At 42.1% G+C, this 15,910-nt stretch overlaps 1 protein-coding gene across 2 annotated transcripts in view; it reads left to right on the top strand.

Annotated features, from left to right (window-relative positions):
- LOC144724363 (chloride intracellular channel protein 5-like) overlaps positions 1 to 15,910 on the top strand; it is a 44,428-nt gene that overhangs the window by 4,448 nt on the left and 24,070 nt on the right. Inside the window, exons 1-2 of one of the 2 annotated variants that reach the window (XM_078603433.1) lie at positions 3,557 to 3,842; positions 11,267 to 11,376. In XM_078603433.1, the coding sequence (XP_078459559.1) occupies positions 3,792 to 3,842; positions 11,267 to 11,376 (161 nt within the window). In that variant the 5' untranslated portion in view covers positions 3,557 to 3,791. Of the gene's footprint in view, positions 1 to 3,556; positions 3,843 to 11,266; positions 11,377 to 15,910 lie in introns of those variants that run through there. The other variant, XM_078603434.1, reaches the window with a different exon arrangement.

Here is a 15,910-nt window from a genome sequence, read left to right as displayed (position 1 = left end):
TGGCTACCATGAGAGATTCGTTCATGAGGCGATCCACATATACAAACACAGAGACAATTTCATCCGAGAAGATGGATTCTGGCTCAGCAATCATTGGAAGGACGTAATAAACCACTTTGGATCTTAACTGATTGTTGTTCACGTTTATGGTGACTTTCAGACCACAGTCCACTCACTGGCATTAACTGTGTATCTTGTGTTCTCCACAGGGAATGCATTATTTGCTCCGCTGCGGATCTCCTGCCACCGTTTTCCCATTCACATATTTCATTGCTTCTACATACTATTAACATGCCCTCCCTTTGTTAATGCTACCCCCCCCCTCCCTTTGGTGCTGCTGATCCTGCATAATGCATGGGCATAATATGACTTTGAAACCGCCCCGCCCACCTCCTACGCATTTGCCATGAATATGCAAAATTCCTCTTGATATGCACATTCTTTTGTTAAGGCTCTCTTCTTCTTCCACCTCCAACTCAGCTTATATATAAGCTCCTAGCTTGGCAGTGTCTCATTCTTCACCTGAAGACGGCTGCTTGCGTTGTAGCCGAAACGTCGTGAGAATTGTTTTATTATGTTTTATTTTTATTATTTTATTACTTCCCTTCTACGTGACTTTACCGAAAGAACCAAGAAGAAGATATATTCAACTGCTTATTAAAAAAAAACATGCTCATATTTTGAAATCTTATTCATTAAATGAGTCTATCACTCATCAATGTACATTACCTGCTATGAATTGTGAATCATAAACAAGGACGATGACAAAGAACATTTAACTAAAGCTGAAAAGTGTGCAAAGAAACATGGAGAGGTGCACTTTCGGAAGTGGACCACACGAATGAGAGAACATACGCAAGTTAGAGACAAGATATTGACTGTTAGTCGGTATAGACTAAATGAGGAAACGTGCTTGAGAGAAAGTCCACTGCAGAGACGATTGATAAAATCAGCTTGTGTATAGGTCCCAGATGGATTGTTGTCCCGCTAAAAGCTCGATAGATGGCGATGATATGGGGAGGCCTTCATCAAGCAGTGGACAGATCATGGCTGATGATGATGATCAATATATTTTAAGTAAAAAAAACCTGCACATGACACATTCCGTTCACAGCACACAAGGTTACTTACTCATCGTGCTATAAGTGAGCCAATTCCGTAGGAAAAAATGGTTAACCAAACAATCACAATAAATGTTGTACATTCCAAGGCTGACCTTCCCATTACAAAACCTTCTGAACACATTTAGATTAAATTATCTGAGCTATGTCTCCTACTTTTCAAGGTTAATGTGGCAATCGTGAATGGGCAGAGGCTACATATCTGTACCTGTCAACCCTGTAGCATTACCTTATTTAAGGAGTGAACATACATAGTCGTTCTAAGCAAACTTGAAATAAATGTTCGAGTTAAGAATGGATAAGAGGAGCTGAGAGCCTCCAGATTCAAAAAGGGGCAATTCAGTACGGCAAACCATGGCAACAAATGTAGTTTGTGACGACAATGTTAGCCCTGTTTAAATATTTACACACCAGTCTATTGTTTTAAGGGACGGTATAATGAACCATAAATAGGTACACTGCGTAATATGGTGATGATTCACGACACTGCGATATGACAAGGCTCGCGAACATTCAAAGACGACAGCGATATATGCTGGAGTTAAATACCTTACTGATACAATATAGTGCAATTCTGGTGGGTGTGGTCCTAACACCTTGACAACAGCATCATAATAGTTGCCCTCGGGATCTTATGAGTGGGAATTCTCCAGTGATGTAAAGTGATGCGTAACAGGTATTTTACTTGCATGTTTAATCTATGCGTAGTCAACACAATAGTATTATGCAGGAGTTAACTCCACTTATTCACGGTGATGTGGGACAGAAATATCGCACATCGGATTATCCGCAGGGTAATGGGAAGCTGGTCCACAAACCTCGGTGGGATATACCAAACACAACTATGACGAAACACCCAATGAAGCAAATGGTAAAGTCAGGAATTAGCAGAAGTGTGTAGTTGTTTGCAAATATGATAAGTAGGCAGGTGGGTTATTGGGAGGTTTAAAACTGTAATGGTCATCAAAAAAAGACATTACATCCAAGGTGAGAAGATGTGGCCTTTTTTTGCGTAACAAAATCTGCTATTTTTGAGAAAATCCCACAACTCATTTGGTCTGCGGTAAAAACCCGTAACACTCGAGCACGTTACCTGTTGAGTATGTTTGTGGCAATTTTTAGTGTCCATATTTAATTAAAGCAACGTGAGCAGTGGCATACACGTGTGCAAACAGCTGATAACTGCGTCGCCCCTGCCTTCCATTCTTTACCTTCAGTATTGTGGCATTGTCCAGTGTTTGCTTGTGTATGGATAGCGCACCGTGCTATTTGCCACGGTATCTGAATCTGTCTTGGGACTCTACTCAAGGTCAACGCAGCCTGAAATGAAGCACCTGCTGCTGTATCAACATAAACACTGACGACCCCTGGGGTACGACGCTGGCTGATTTTATTGATTTACAGCCAATTGCCAATCCGATGCTGGATTAAGGTCACGGCTTCACCACATTGGCCAGTGTGGCTTAGGAAAAGGGGAGAGAGGGCTGGTGGTAGAGACACTCGGGCGAGTTCAGATCTCAATCACCACTGAGAGTTCCATGGATTTGAGTCGAATTAAAAATTGCTGGGTTCACAACACAGTGTTCGAATGACTGTGCCACTGCTGAACCTGCGGTGCTGACTGCTCTGGCCATACAGGGCACGTGATTGATAACAATACGGTAAATTTTTATTTAAAGCTTTCGTGACTGCAAGGATTCATATTCTTGGTTCTTTCGGTAAAGCCACGTAGAAGGGAAATAATAAAATAATAAAAATATAAAACAATAAATATTCTCAAGAAGTTTCACACCTGATGATGATTGCTTGTGTTGCAGTCGAAACGTCGTGATAATTTTTATTGTTTTATATTTATATTATTATATTATTTCCCTTCTACTTGACTTTACCGAAAGAACCAAGAATAACAATACGGTAGCCTGCTGGTTTAGACATTATACTGCTGCTACCTTTGTTTGGTTTTAACACTTTGGGTTTCACACTTGCACAGAGTTGTTGGCCTAAGACGCAGCCTTTGGTGTGCTATTGCCATAACAGAGCCATCACCAATCAACGTCATACGCGAAGCGTGACATTCTATATTTTCCCTCCGCCCATATTCAATGCGACGGGATCCCCGGAGCCACAGTCAAAATGCTCAGAATTATCTTCGGACACCGAGAACGGTCACATGCCCACTTAGAGATACGACGTAAGCAATACAAACATTAACCTCGGCGCACGCCAGCTGCGTTTCGTTGCACCAAGCCACAAAGTCCTTGCTCGCTAGCATGCAGGTAACAAAGGGCCAACTTTACTCATTCGCGTCTGGGAGTGGAGTGACGCACGCTCAGCGGGCGTGGAAGGGGGCAGCTCTGCTGATGTTGGGAGGTGGAGCTCGCTCTGCTCCTAATTCGGGTCGCCAATAAAAAGCCTCAAGCTGCGGTCTCTTGCTCGCATCCGCCCTTCCGAGCTCCCCTCTGCGCTTCACTCACTTCGCTCGTCCTGTTGCTGTCATCCTTTTTGGCATTTGCAGTCTGGGGAGAAAATAAAGGGCGTCTCGTCATCTCTCGACATTGGCCCGGTGTTAGGCGAGATTTTTTGTTGTTGTTCTTATTTTACTTATAGGTAGGCTTTTAGTTAAAAAAAATTTGCTCACATTTGTCCGACCACTTTTGGAGTTGTCTCAAAATGTCCAACGGGGTTGATGCCAACGAGCCGTCCATCGAGCTGTTTGTGAAGGTAAGGTCGAATTGTGGACGTGCATTTTTCTTACGGAATGACGACAACGTTTTTTAAAATATCGCTAGCACCAGTGAATGTAAACAGACTCATGTCCATTTACTTCATGTGTACGAAGGTGCTTTCAATACGAGTATACCAGAGTGACTGGTCAATTTCGTTTAGAACCTTATTCTGACACTATTGGAACACCTCCACAAGGTGGTATGATAAAAAAAAGTTTATTTGACCAAAACTCTTCATTAACCCAAAAAAGTGTGTGTTATGTATGAATAAATAATACTTGTTCTATGTCTGAAAATACTGTTTTGTTATTTATGATTAACATGAATGTAATATTTTATGATGTGTTGGCCTATGATATGTTGGTTGGTGTCAATATGCAACAAGCAAATAATTCCTGCTTTGAAATACTTTTGTTAATACTCGTTAGGCAGGTAAAATGTAAATATAGACATTACTTCATCTGTTTGGCCATGAACATATTTTTTATTTACTTATGATAAAATGCACATACAGCATTTTAATCATCTTAACCACCACATCTTAACAGGGCATCATCAAATGTGTGTATTAAAACGCTTGAAGGTGTCTGAAATTCCGATATATAAAATACCCTAACGTGAAACCAAGTTTCACTATTCGGAATTTAAGTGACAGTGAATAGAAATGTACTGTATATATGGATAAAGTTCATTATTTAGAGACGATAGTGACAAACAAAAAATGCCTGGCCAGCAAAGACAATTTCAGTGGACGCGGCTCACATTCCTCAGCTGGACGTGGACATTGGGCTGGGTCAAAATGTTTCGTTCAGGTGTGGCACGAGCAATAAATAAATAAATGTGGCCTTAACTCTGTGCACGACAATAACCTGGGGGCGAGACACACCTGTAACGATTACGCCACTGTAAATAGCATTAGGGATGTTTGGTGTCTTGACAAGCCAAGTGCGTGCGTAAATTGATAAGTGGAGGAAATCGTTCGTGCCTCGAGACACCCACGTGAATGTTTGAGTCAGGAAACGTCTTAATAAAATAGCCGCGCATTACAGAAGTGCTGTACACAATTGTTGCCATAATCATCAGCGCATTTTTGTTCAATTGATTGAAACGTGTTATAATATTAGGTGTCCCAATTTGTGCGCGCGTGTGTTTTATTTGGTATATCGTAAGAAACGGGTGGATATTTCGCAGTGAAATACCGTAATCGTGTAAAGGATGTTCAGACAGCAAGCTGCAGCAATGAATAAACTTCATCAAAGTAAATAAAGCTGTAAGAGGGGCCTATTGTGCCTCGAGAAAGAAGTCAAGTGGCTTGGACATGCATAACACATGAGGTCATGCCTGCTGCCAAGTGTGGCGACTTTTTTTTAAACTTGGTTCTTTCGGTAAAGTCACGTAGAAGGAAAATAATAAAATAATACAAATAAAACATAATAAAATAATAATATTATTTTATTATTTTCCTTCTACGTGACTTTACCGAAAGAACCAAGAAGATGAATCCCTGCAGTCACGAAAGCTTTAAATCGAGACTTTTTTTTACTTGGTGGTAATTCAGTACCACATTTACTTTGCAGGCTTGTTTTACAATGTGAGGGTTCCTGTGTGAGTTGTTTTTTTCTGCGCACCATCTATATATATAGGGTGCTTAAAAAAATGTTAACACTTATTAGCGGACTATCGTTTTTAATGGGAACATGATAACAAATGTAATGTTTCGATTTAAAGCTTTCGTGACTGCAGGGATTCATCTTCTTGGTTCTTTCGGTAAAGTCACGTAGAATGGAAAAAATAAAATAATAAAAATAAACATAAACATAATAAAATTATTCTCACGACGTTTCGGCAGGTCTGTCAGACCTGTTCTTCACCTGAGGACGGCTGCTTGCGTTGTGGCCGAAACGTGAGATTTGTATTTTATTATGTTTTATTGTTATTATTTTATTATTTTCCTTCTACGTGACTTTACCGAAAGAACCAAGAAAATGTAATGATAATAGCCTTAAAAGTCATAGAGTCTACACTTGTTCGCCATCATTGTCAACACACGCCTCGAATCTTCTCCATGTGGTCTCCAGAGCCTGGAGGAACATTTCTTGTGGTGTTGTTGCAAATTCTCAGAAGTGTTAAAACATTTTCGAAGCACCCTGTATATGCTGGCCACAGTTTGTGCAGTGTAATTTAACAACAGTACTGTAGGCTACGATACCGTTCTGAAATAAGCACTATGAAATCGATATTATCCTCGCTACTTTAATTACCGTATCATATGAATAGAGTGTAAGAAGCAGGATGCTGCAGTGGTGTTTATGATTGTTAGCGCCACTGGACTTCGGGAGGATGTTGACATTTCAATCTTCTGGTGTTGGCAGTTAAAATGAATCGGCAAAGGGTGATGATGATTCTTCACTCCAACCAACGCCTCCGTAACATCACGGTCGACTGGCAGGTCACATGTGGTGGAGTCAAGTGTGGGTACCCTCCGCCTCTTTCAAGATTTTCTTGGTTCTTTCGGTAAAGTCACGTAGAAGGGAAATAATAAAATAATAAAAATAAAATACAATTCTCACTACGTTTCGGCCACAACGCAAGCAGCCGTCCTCAGATGTCTGGCCATCGTGGAACAGAATAGTGTTGAGATATTCACTTGTAAAAAATATAAATATGTCTATACTGGATATATCTATAAATTCAAGTGCAAATGAAAACAAGACACTCGTTGAGAATGTCACCATAAATACACGCGCGCTGTGTGGCAAAGGGCTGTTTATAAATGAGGTGTATGCGATGCAAATATTTTCTTCCAATGGTTACACCACTAATGCCTACCCACTCAAACATTTCCAGAGCCTTCTAAAACAAAGAGCACTCACTGTGTGAAGTGGATGAGACAGAACTTGGTTCGGTGCAACAGATAGCGAGCAAGTCATGTTGTAACCTGCTCAGATTCCAGTAAATTGTCCCTCACTACATTTTGTTCTGTAATAATTAACGGAGAGGTTATAGGTTGCAATGTGTTTGTTATCACAAAAAACAACATTGTGGACAAAGGATCGAACGCATTTATGGCTACGCGTTTGCCAATGTTTTGCTAATGTTACATTTCAGTAATTACATCATTTAAATGGCGCTTTAATTTATGTTTGTAATCAGGACAGCGAGGTTACATATTCCAATGCATACATACAATGTAATCCTTATACATATTTGTGTACAGTCCTTGTAAATACTATGCCAAACTGAGTCTCAACACTGTCTTTTATGGGAGGATTCTGTGTCGGAGAGACTGGGTAATTTCAAAAGGAGTGTTTTGCACATTTTCTTACGAATTTATTCAAACTTGCATTCAACCATTTACATCCCACGTTCAAAAAACCACGTAACAATTATGGGAAGTATTTCAGTACTTTGAGTTACAAGGTGTAAACTTTGAATAAATATTGCACGGCCGATGACATAGCCCTGCTACACTTTGGTATAAACACAGAAGTTTTTTTTTAAAATGTGTAAACTTCCCTTTAAGAGTCTGCAAACTTCATATAGCTGCGTGGTGTTACAGAAGTGAGCAACGCTGAGTCGTAAAATGTGGTCAAGGTTCAAACGTGGCGTTGGTGTGCGTTACAAAAAGGTGATTAAAGTGACACAACATCATCAAAAGAAAGGACATCGCCGGTAAAACTGATAGTGGGATGTGAACGGTGTGTTCACTTCCTATTCAAAGGCAAATACTGGGGTCTTTTGACTCACGTATAGTAAAACAAACAGTTTATAAATATACAAATGTTGTGCCCTTAGGACCCCAGGCACCAGATCATAATACACAAAAGAAGAGGCATCACAATAAACATCACGTATTTCGCAGTAATCGCCATCAGCATGATTGCACAGAGGCTCAAACACCCCGCAAATATCGCATATTTCTTTCTCTCCTCTCCCTAAGGCCATCCTTTCCCTACCCTTGACATAAAAGACTCGGCGCAGGCTTTTCTAGTGAGACTGCAGCAGCTGCAGAATGAGGATTTATTGCTAATTTCACAGGAACCTTTCGATTTAAAGCTTTCGTGACTGCAGGGCTTCATCTTCTTGGTTCTTTCGGTAAAGTCACGTAGAATGGAAATAATAGAATAATAAAAATAAAACATAATAAAATAATTCTCACGACGTTTCGGCCACAACGCAAGCAGCCGTCCTCAGGTGAAGAACAGGTCTGTCGGAAAGACATTCAGACGCTGTCTTTCCGACAGACCTGTTCTTCACCTGAGGACGGCTGCTTGCGTTGTGGCCGAAACGTCGTGAGAATTATTTTATGATGTTTTATTTTTATTCTATTATTTCCATTCTACGTGACTTTACCGAAAGAACCAAGAAGATTCACAGGAACCGTTTGCTGTAGTTTGCTACCAAGATAAACGTTGACCACTGGGCATAGCTATAAACCTTGAAAACTCAGCAGGGAGCCAGTGGCTGGGAATGCTGCACACAGGGTGGTCCAGCTGTCTTGTAACCCCCAATTAATTTATTTTCCAACAATTTGTTTTCCTTTGCATGTTAATTTCTGTCGTAAATAAACCGTTAGCAACATTACGTTTTAGAGAATTAAACGCGGGTCACAAGACATCTGTCGAGGACCAGGCTTAACTTCTACTTTAAATTATCATTATGGTGATATGAGATGTTGCTCAAATTGCTCACCAATAGAAGGCCAACTGAAAAATAAGTGTGCACTAAAGTGCCCGTGTTCACAAACAGTGGTTCACAATCACTTTGGAAATATAATACTGCAGAAATCCTCTTGTTCACGGTGATGTGGGATTCAATCATCGCGGGTGTACTGCACTTACCTGCGGGGAGAAAAACACAATGGTGGCTAATCGTGGATAATGGGAAGAAAAGGGCCACAGATAATGGGTTTTGTGGACCCTGCAGCTCCCACAGATAATTATTGGAGTCGTTGGGGTCACAGATAACGCCTCCGATTCGCACGGTTGGCTACGTACGGTGCGAAAGAAGTTCAACTATATGAACAACGTGACACTTGGAATATTCTTGGGTCTTTCGGTAAAGTCATGTAGATAGGTTCAAAGAAAATAATAATAAAACATTACAGAAAACTACGACCGCTTGCATTGCGATGGAAACGTAGTTTTCTGCTATTTTTGATTATTTTCTTTGAACCTAACTACGTAACTTTTCCGAAAGACCCAAGAATATGAATTGCTGCAGTCACGAAAGCTTTAAGTCAAGATTCATGACACTTGGCAGTGGACACCAAATTAATGGCGTGGTATCTGTACCGCCTGGGAAATCTATTGTCTCTTCTATTGAAACAAAAACGTCAGCGAGATGCGTGCGTCTGTTTGTCGGCCACACTCGCTGCTCGCTGTGTGAAGCCAGGAGACAAGTCATGCTACTAAAATGAGCTGTGACTGCAAGCAATGCAATATGAGCCAGCGGCACTGCGATATGAATTCACCATCGCACAGTGCGCCAACTGAAAGCCTATACAATCCAGAGCCTTGTGAATCCCAATGCAATCATTAGCCATTCTTGTCTTTGAAAGTCTGAAAATATTAAAATCCAATACTCATCCCTAGTATAGGCTGTACATAGCTTACTTTGACTTTCGGACAACAAATGTCGTTTGTTACATATCTTTGAAAGCTTTATTCTGGGGGGGGGGGGGGGGCACATAAACAGGCATGTAAATTTAAATTCAGTGTCATGACGATATCGAAAACTGCTTTACAGTTACATTAAGCTCAAAATCAGATGGGATGAGGGTTGTGCCATTTGGCAGACGACTACAGGATAGTCAAATTATTTTACAATGCAACCAACTTATTCCCCCCCCCCTTGCTTCAATGTTGTTTTAGCCCGGTCAAGATACTACACTATATATATAATGCATGAACATTAACGAAAACGCTCACGGCAGTTGCTAAATAAGCTCGTCGATCAACAGCCCATCATTGGGTCTCCCATGCAAGGACACGGCGGTTGGGGGGAGGGGAATAAGAGGCAAGTGTCTGGAGAAAAGGGCCCCAATTCCACAAAGGGGCAAGATTGAACTTTCTTTGAGGAGTCCGGGCCAGGTTCCCCATCCGACCTCATCCCAACCCATGTCACCTTTCTTAACCACCCTGGGTAGGGGGCTGACGACAACAGAAACACGGTCTCATGCCCCAACGGCAGAGCAGTCGCAGAGCAAACTCGCAATTATTTAAAACAACATGTTGGTGTTGTTATTGTTGTTACCCAGGGATAAATGAACAACGTACAAAAAAGTGTGGCAGGAAAAAAGCACACACACGAGCGCGCTTTTGTGTTGTTGTTTGAAACTCATGGCTTCTCTGGCCTGCACTATTTTTCTGTTTTGATGGGGGGGATAGGGAGAGTTTCTCATCATATATAAATTTGAATACATGCGTTTTGAAAAAAAGTTTTTGGAATAGTCATTACCACCCTTTGTGAAGTATATGTGGGTAGTCCAAATTTGTCGTGTTACTTATTAATGTTCTCTGTACATGGGCAACATATAGTTATTATTTTTTACACCGTTGCTGAGCAAAGGCCTCCATGCTCAAAACAAGTGACAAATAAGTGGCCAGCAAACAAACGCATCATATTGACCGATAAATAATACAGTCGTGGGTTTGGGCGCGACGCTTCGCGAGGAGAGAAGATGGGCAGGTGGTCGACGTTCATGAAGACGCGAGAGCTAAAGCAGGCTCAAACACCTGATGGTTTGTCCGCTAGAGAGAATTAAGCGATGAAATCAACTAGACGGGTCATCACAATGCAGGACCGCGAGCGATGGCGACGGCTTGGGAAGGCCTTCATCCAGCAGTGGATTTATCGTGGCTGACGACGATAACCGATGATGATTGACGATGATGTAAAAATAATAATATCCTTTTTTTTTGCAAGCTGTCATCGTCCCCTCTGTGTGGTGGTTGTGGGTAGTCATAATTCGTTGTGCGTGTGTATTTGTGCTGCATTCAGTGCCGAATTAAGCTAGTGCGGGGCCTGTAGCTTATGTTATAAAGGGGCCCGAAATAAATAAATAAACCACATAAATATTAAAACGCAAATTTTAACTTGCGTAGTAAAGTAATTGTATTTTTTCATTTGCTATACGGCCAGATAATACGACAAATCGCTAACCTTAAACACCCAGTCGTTCATCGAAATTGAAGGCAGTATAGTACTATAGTAATAGAGCAAGTGCAGATTCACTAAACAGGAATTGATATCTTGAAAGCATTTAGCGGTGGCCCTTGAAAGTGCGGGGCCCGTAGCATATGTAGCTACTTTTGCTACTAGGATAATCCGGCACTGGCTGCATTGCTGAATTGTTCTTTGTATTCCAGACAAGTGCGTGTGTTGCAATACATTCGAATGCCTTCTGGTGTTTTCCAGGCTGGAAGTGATGGAGAGACAATTGGAAACTGTCCCCTGTGCCAGAGGATCTTCATGGTGCTCTGGCTCAAGGGGGTTACCTTCAACGTCACCACGGTCGACATGACAAAGTAAATGCTCGCACCACCCACCACTGCAAACCGCGCACATGCGCTGCACATTCGCCCATAAGTTAATTACATTGGGTTGGCGTTGGCTGGGGGAGGGTATTTTTACTTACGTTCAGTCAAGCAAAACATATGCAAACGTTATTTTGAAAACATTAACTATTTCTTCACTGTGAGTCATGTTGACCGATGTGACATCAGAATACAAAGTGGGCCTCGACTACATTCCACAAAAATACAAAGATAAAGATCCCCCGTATAGCCCTAATAGACTTTTGGAGCAAGTGTTGTTAGTGAGCACCTATAAAGGCTGCTATGGCACACAAGGGGGTGGGTGGCCAACACCACGCCCGGTCGCCTTTGCCTCCCCAGTGGCGATGTTTTTACACATCGCACCAGGTACTTATTTGCAACCTAGGAGAGGCCCAGGGCCGGTTCAGATAATTGTCACTGGTGTTGTCCATGAGCGGGAATCGAACTCGGCTCGTCGGGTTCATAGCACGGCGTGCTAAGCGCTCCACTCCCGTTCCCCGGTCCTGGACTACATGCCACAAACACTTTCACACACACACATACATCAAACTAAACATATCACTGCCCGTAAAGTATTTCGCTGATAAAATTTGTAACGTGCACAAATTTAATTTAAGAGGGACATTCAGAGGACGCGAAGGACACTCACACAATGAGCTTCACCATCCGAAGCAATTTTCTTACGTTTGAATACCACTGCGTCCGCAGCATTTCAGTTACTTATCGGTAAAGCCATCACGTCCGTTGGATGTCATCCCAGTTCAAGTTTTCGACGGACCATTTCCTTCCCGCTTTTCAAAGGAAAGTTTTCGACTTCATTTTTTTTCTCTCTCCCCGCTGAAAATTCCGGAAAGCCCATCCCATTAAAGCGCTGCAAAAAGGAAAACGATTCGCGTGTATATATATTTTTTTCTAGAGTAAATGTTCCCTTTCTGATGTGCGGCCTTTTTAAGTGCCTCTTAGCATCTGCTTCTGAGTGGACTGCATATCCGCCCCTCTTATTTGCTGTAGGATGCTTTGGTTTGTTAGACAAGGTCCTGTTTGTAAACTGCTAATGTTTTCTGCTGAATTTGTGAAGCGGATTTTGTAAAAATGTAGAACTTGTCTTTTAGCTGCCCTGTTTTATATTTCGTTATATATACACGCTTAGAAAATATAGTCATATACTAAATACATTATATGCAGTGTTAACCATGAGGTGTTTGACACTTTGCTTCCCGTAAGAGTCACTGGGCATGGTTTTACACCTCAGGTTAAATAATGTGAGGTGATACACCTGATCTGTATAAATACCACAGTATTTTTAGCACGACATAAAATATCTCATGCAGAAAAAATGCCATGAAATGTAAAGCCACAGTATATAACATTGATTGCAAGATAAAATATAGGTTACATTCTATATGTGTTTGTTTGTCCAGGTGTGAATCATAGGGTGTCACATTTATTTTAACGCAGTAAATAAACAAAAACATTTGCTTCCGGTACAATTTCGTAAATACATTGTTTAGTTTACCAGTTTACTGTATTTGCAACCCAAACGTGTCTCAACAGGCTAACATTGACCTGTTTTGGGGATGTTTTCCCAATTCCACGTTTTCGGGAATGGAGCAGTGGCGCTGCGGTTAGCATGCTGTGCTTTGAACAAGGCAAACCAGAGTTCGATTCCCAGCCATGGCAAACATCAGAGCAGCTTGTACCTAATACGGTCCTCAACTGCCCCCTCACCAAGACTGCACTGACCAACACTGATGAAGTATGGTCAAACAAACCCCCTTGTCGAGCAATTAATGAAGGGTTGCTGTTTTATTACTTATTAAAGCATATCATAATCTACTGGGCATGGTGTCATATACAGTTCTGTAATATGCAAACACAAAGAGTTAATTAAATATCATGCAGTACAGGGTCATGCGTAATTTCTTTGTGATGTTTATGTCTGGCCAATAGAAGATATTTCTCAACACAAAGTGTGGTCTGCCAACTGAAGGCTCAGCACTCTACTGACGTTCCAAGTTTATTAAATGTTCGTGTTTTAGTAGTGAACGCAGCCACCAGCGCCCTGTGCTGTTGCATTCTTTGGGAACATTATCACAAGCTGTTTACTAACGGTCTTCCGTTTGTGTGCGTGCATTGATTGCGTACCACTGGGATTTTGTCTTCGTGGCCATGAGATTTGGGGGCACACGACGAGGCTTTAACGAGCATCATCCATCTCTACCGCCTTCCCCCGTAATTGCGACGTCTGCGTACAGTAGCAGCTTTTCACTCGAAGTGTCAAATCTAGCACCAGGCTGGACAAAAGTATGAAGAATGACAGGTCGTTAAAGGCAGTGCTGCTCGCATGCCAGAGTCCTTCCCACTGCTCGTGTGTGTGTGTAAACCACTGTGGAATCACCCACTGTTTTAACTTCATACCAACGAATTTCATTATTCTTAGAAGTCTTACTTTAAGGGAAAACCGGTATTATTTCGTGAAGAGGGCTCGGTTTTTGTTTTTACGCAAGCTAGATAAGCAGTTACGTAGAAGGGAAGTAATAAAATAATAAAAATAAAACATAATAAATTAATTCTCACGACGGCTGCTTGCGTTGTGGCCGAAACGCCGTGAGAATTATTTTATTATGTTTTATTTTTATTATTTTATTACTTCCCTTCTACGTGACTTTAACGAAAGAACCAAGAAGATGAATCCCTGCAGTCACGAAAGCTTTAAATCGAAATTTAGATAAGCAGTTTGTATGCTTTTATAAGACGACGAAACAAACTCTTTGCGCTTTACAAATCCAGTATATCATTCCTGTTGACCGTGGACAGCGTTGCCACCCGTACATTATGAGTGTAAAGGTCAAAGTGATGTCCTGCTTAAGTAATCAAGGAGGAAGTGGTCATATCCTGTTTACAGCCCCGAGCCAGCAGTAGACATTCCACATTCCTGCGGCAGGAGTGATGCTATCCATAGGATAACCACTGCTGACTTCCCCAAAAGGTGGTACTCATTTTAATGATCCGTCGAAGGATGATGGGCTAAAGTCAACCCCCAACCAAGATTTGAACTCACGACCTTCCGCTGTGAGTCACTCGTTCTAAGGTTGAACCAGTTGGCTGGGTAGATGATTTTTACTAGGCACTGCACGTATTGCACGTGGGTCTCCTCAGCACTATTTCGACTCTCTTTGACTCTGTGAATAGCCCCTTGTGTGATTTGACGCTTTTATACCCCCGAACACAAATTGGCCAGGATACGAGACTTTGAAGTGCATCACTTTAAACCAGAGGTCGCAACCGGGTACCCGATACCCGTACCCTACCCGATACCTGGCTACCCGTACCCGGCCGGGTACGGGTACAGGTAGCCGTTTGCGACACTGGTGCGGCCGGGTACGGGTAGGCCGTGAGTCACTGGTGAGTAACCGTTTGTCACTCATTTCGGGTAGGGTACGGGTAAGGAACGGGTACCCGTACCCGGCTGGGTACGGGTACCCGTTTGCGACCCTGGTGCGGCCGGGTACGGGTACGGGTACGGGTAAGGAATCAAAACCCGTTTGCGACCTCTGCTTTAAACGCATGTTTCTTGTCCATACTTTTTCTTGTCAAACTCAAAGGCAGTTACCCAAACTGCACACGCATACAATCGCACAGAACGCGGTCAACGATTGCAGTTGTACATTAAACAAGAAAACTGTTGGGAAGGTACGAACTTAAAGGCCGAGGTTTACAGTGGAACATGTGAGTATGAGTAATCACAGCCATGCCCCGGGACAAGTCACGTCCACATGTGACCTCCCAGTAACGACAACAAGGGAACAAAAACAGGAACCACAACTGTTCCATCACCCTCATCATCCCCTCTCCTAACCCGAGTTAGGGGAAATCCACGCATCTGTACATTTTCACACGCCCATGCTGATATGTCTTGACTTGTGTAATGGCAATGAGGACATTTCTTTTAAATATCCGCCCGACTGATAAATATCCTCCCAAATTCCTGGAATGGGATATATGAAAGTATCTTGTTAAGCGACATGCTTTATTGTGTTCTCTGGTATATCTCTTCCGTGGCTTTGCATAATTTAGTTTTTTTAAGCGGACAATGTAAAATGCACAGAATTCATCGGTCACTTATGAGAAACGTTATTTAGATTGTCCACTTTTGTTTTGCCAGTGCTAACCTGAAAGCATAAATGGTTAAACTACAAACAAAATGGACATGTGACCAGAGGCGTAGCGAGGGGGGGGGCAGGGGGGTACACGTGTCCCCGGGCGCCAAGGTAAAGGGGCGCCAAAATGAAGCTTCTTACAACGTTACATTATAACTTATTGCGGCGGGCGCGGCAGCCTGAAACTACTGCACAAATCTACACCTCAACCTAAAAGTTGATATATCCCGCCACACACAGCCTACATGTCATGTAATTACATTTTGGTATGTGATTAAACGGGTGGGGATTGCCAATTTTATATCCTAGCTACGCCACTGCATGTGACTTGGAACCAGCTTGCA

The sequence above is a fragment of the Lampetra planeri genome, chromosome 20, assembly GCF_965212315.1.
Source record: "Lampetra planeri chromosome 20, kcLamPlan1.2.h2, whole genome shotgun sequence".
Classification (NCBI taxonomy): domain Eukaryota; kingdom Metazoa; phylum Chordata; class Hyperoartia; order Petromyzontiformes; family Petromyzontidae; genus Lampetra; species Lampetra planeri.
This window is presented reverse-complemented; position numbering and strand designations above follow the sequence as displayed.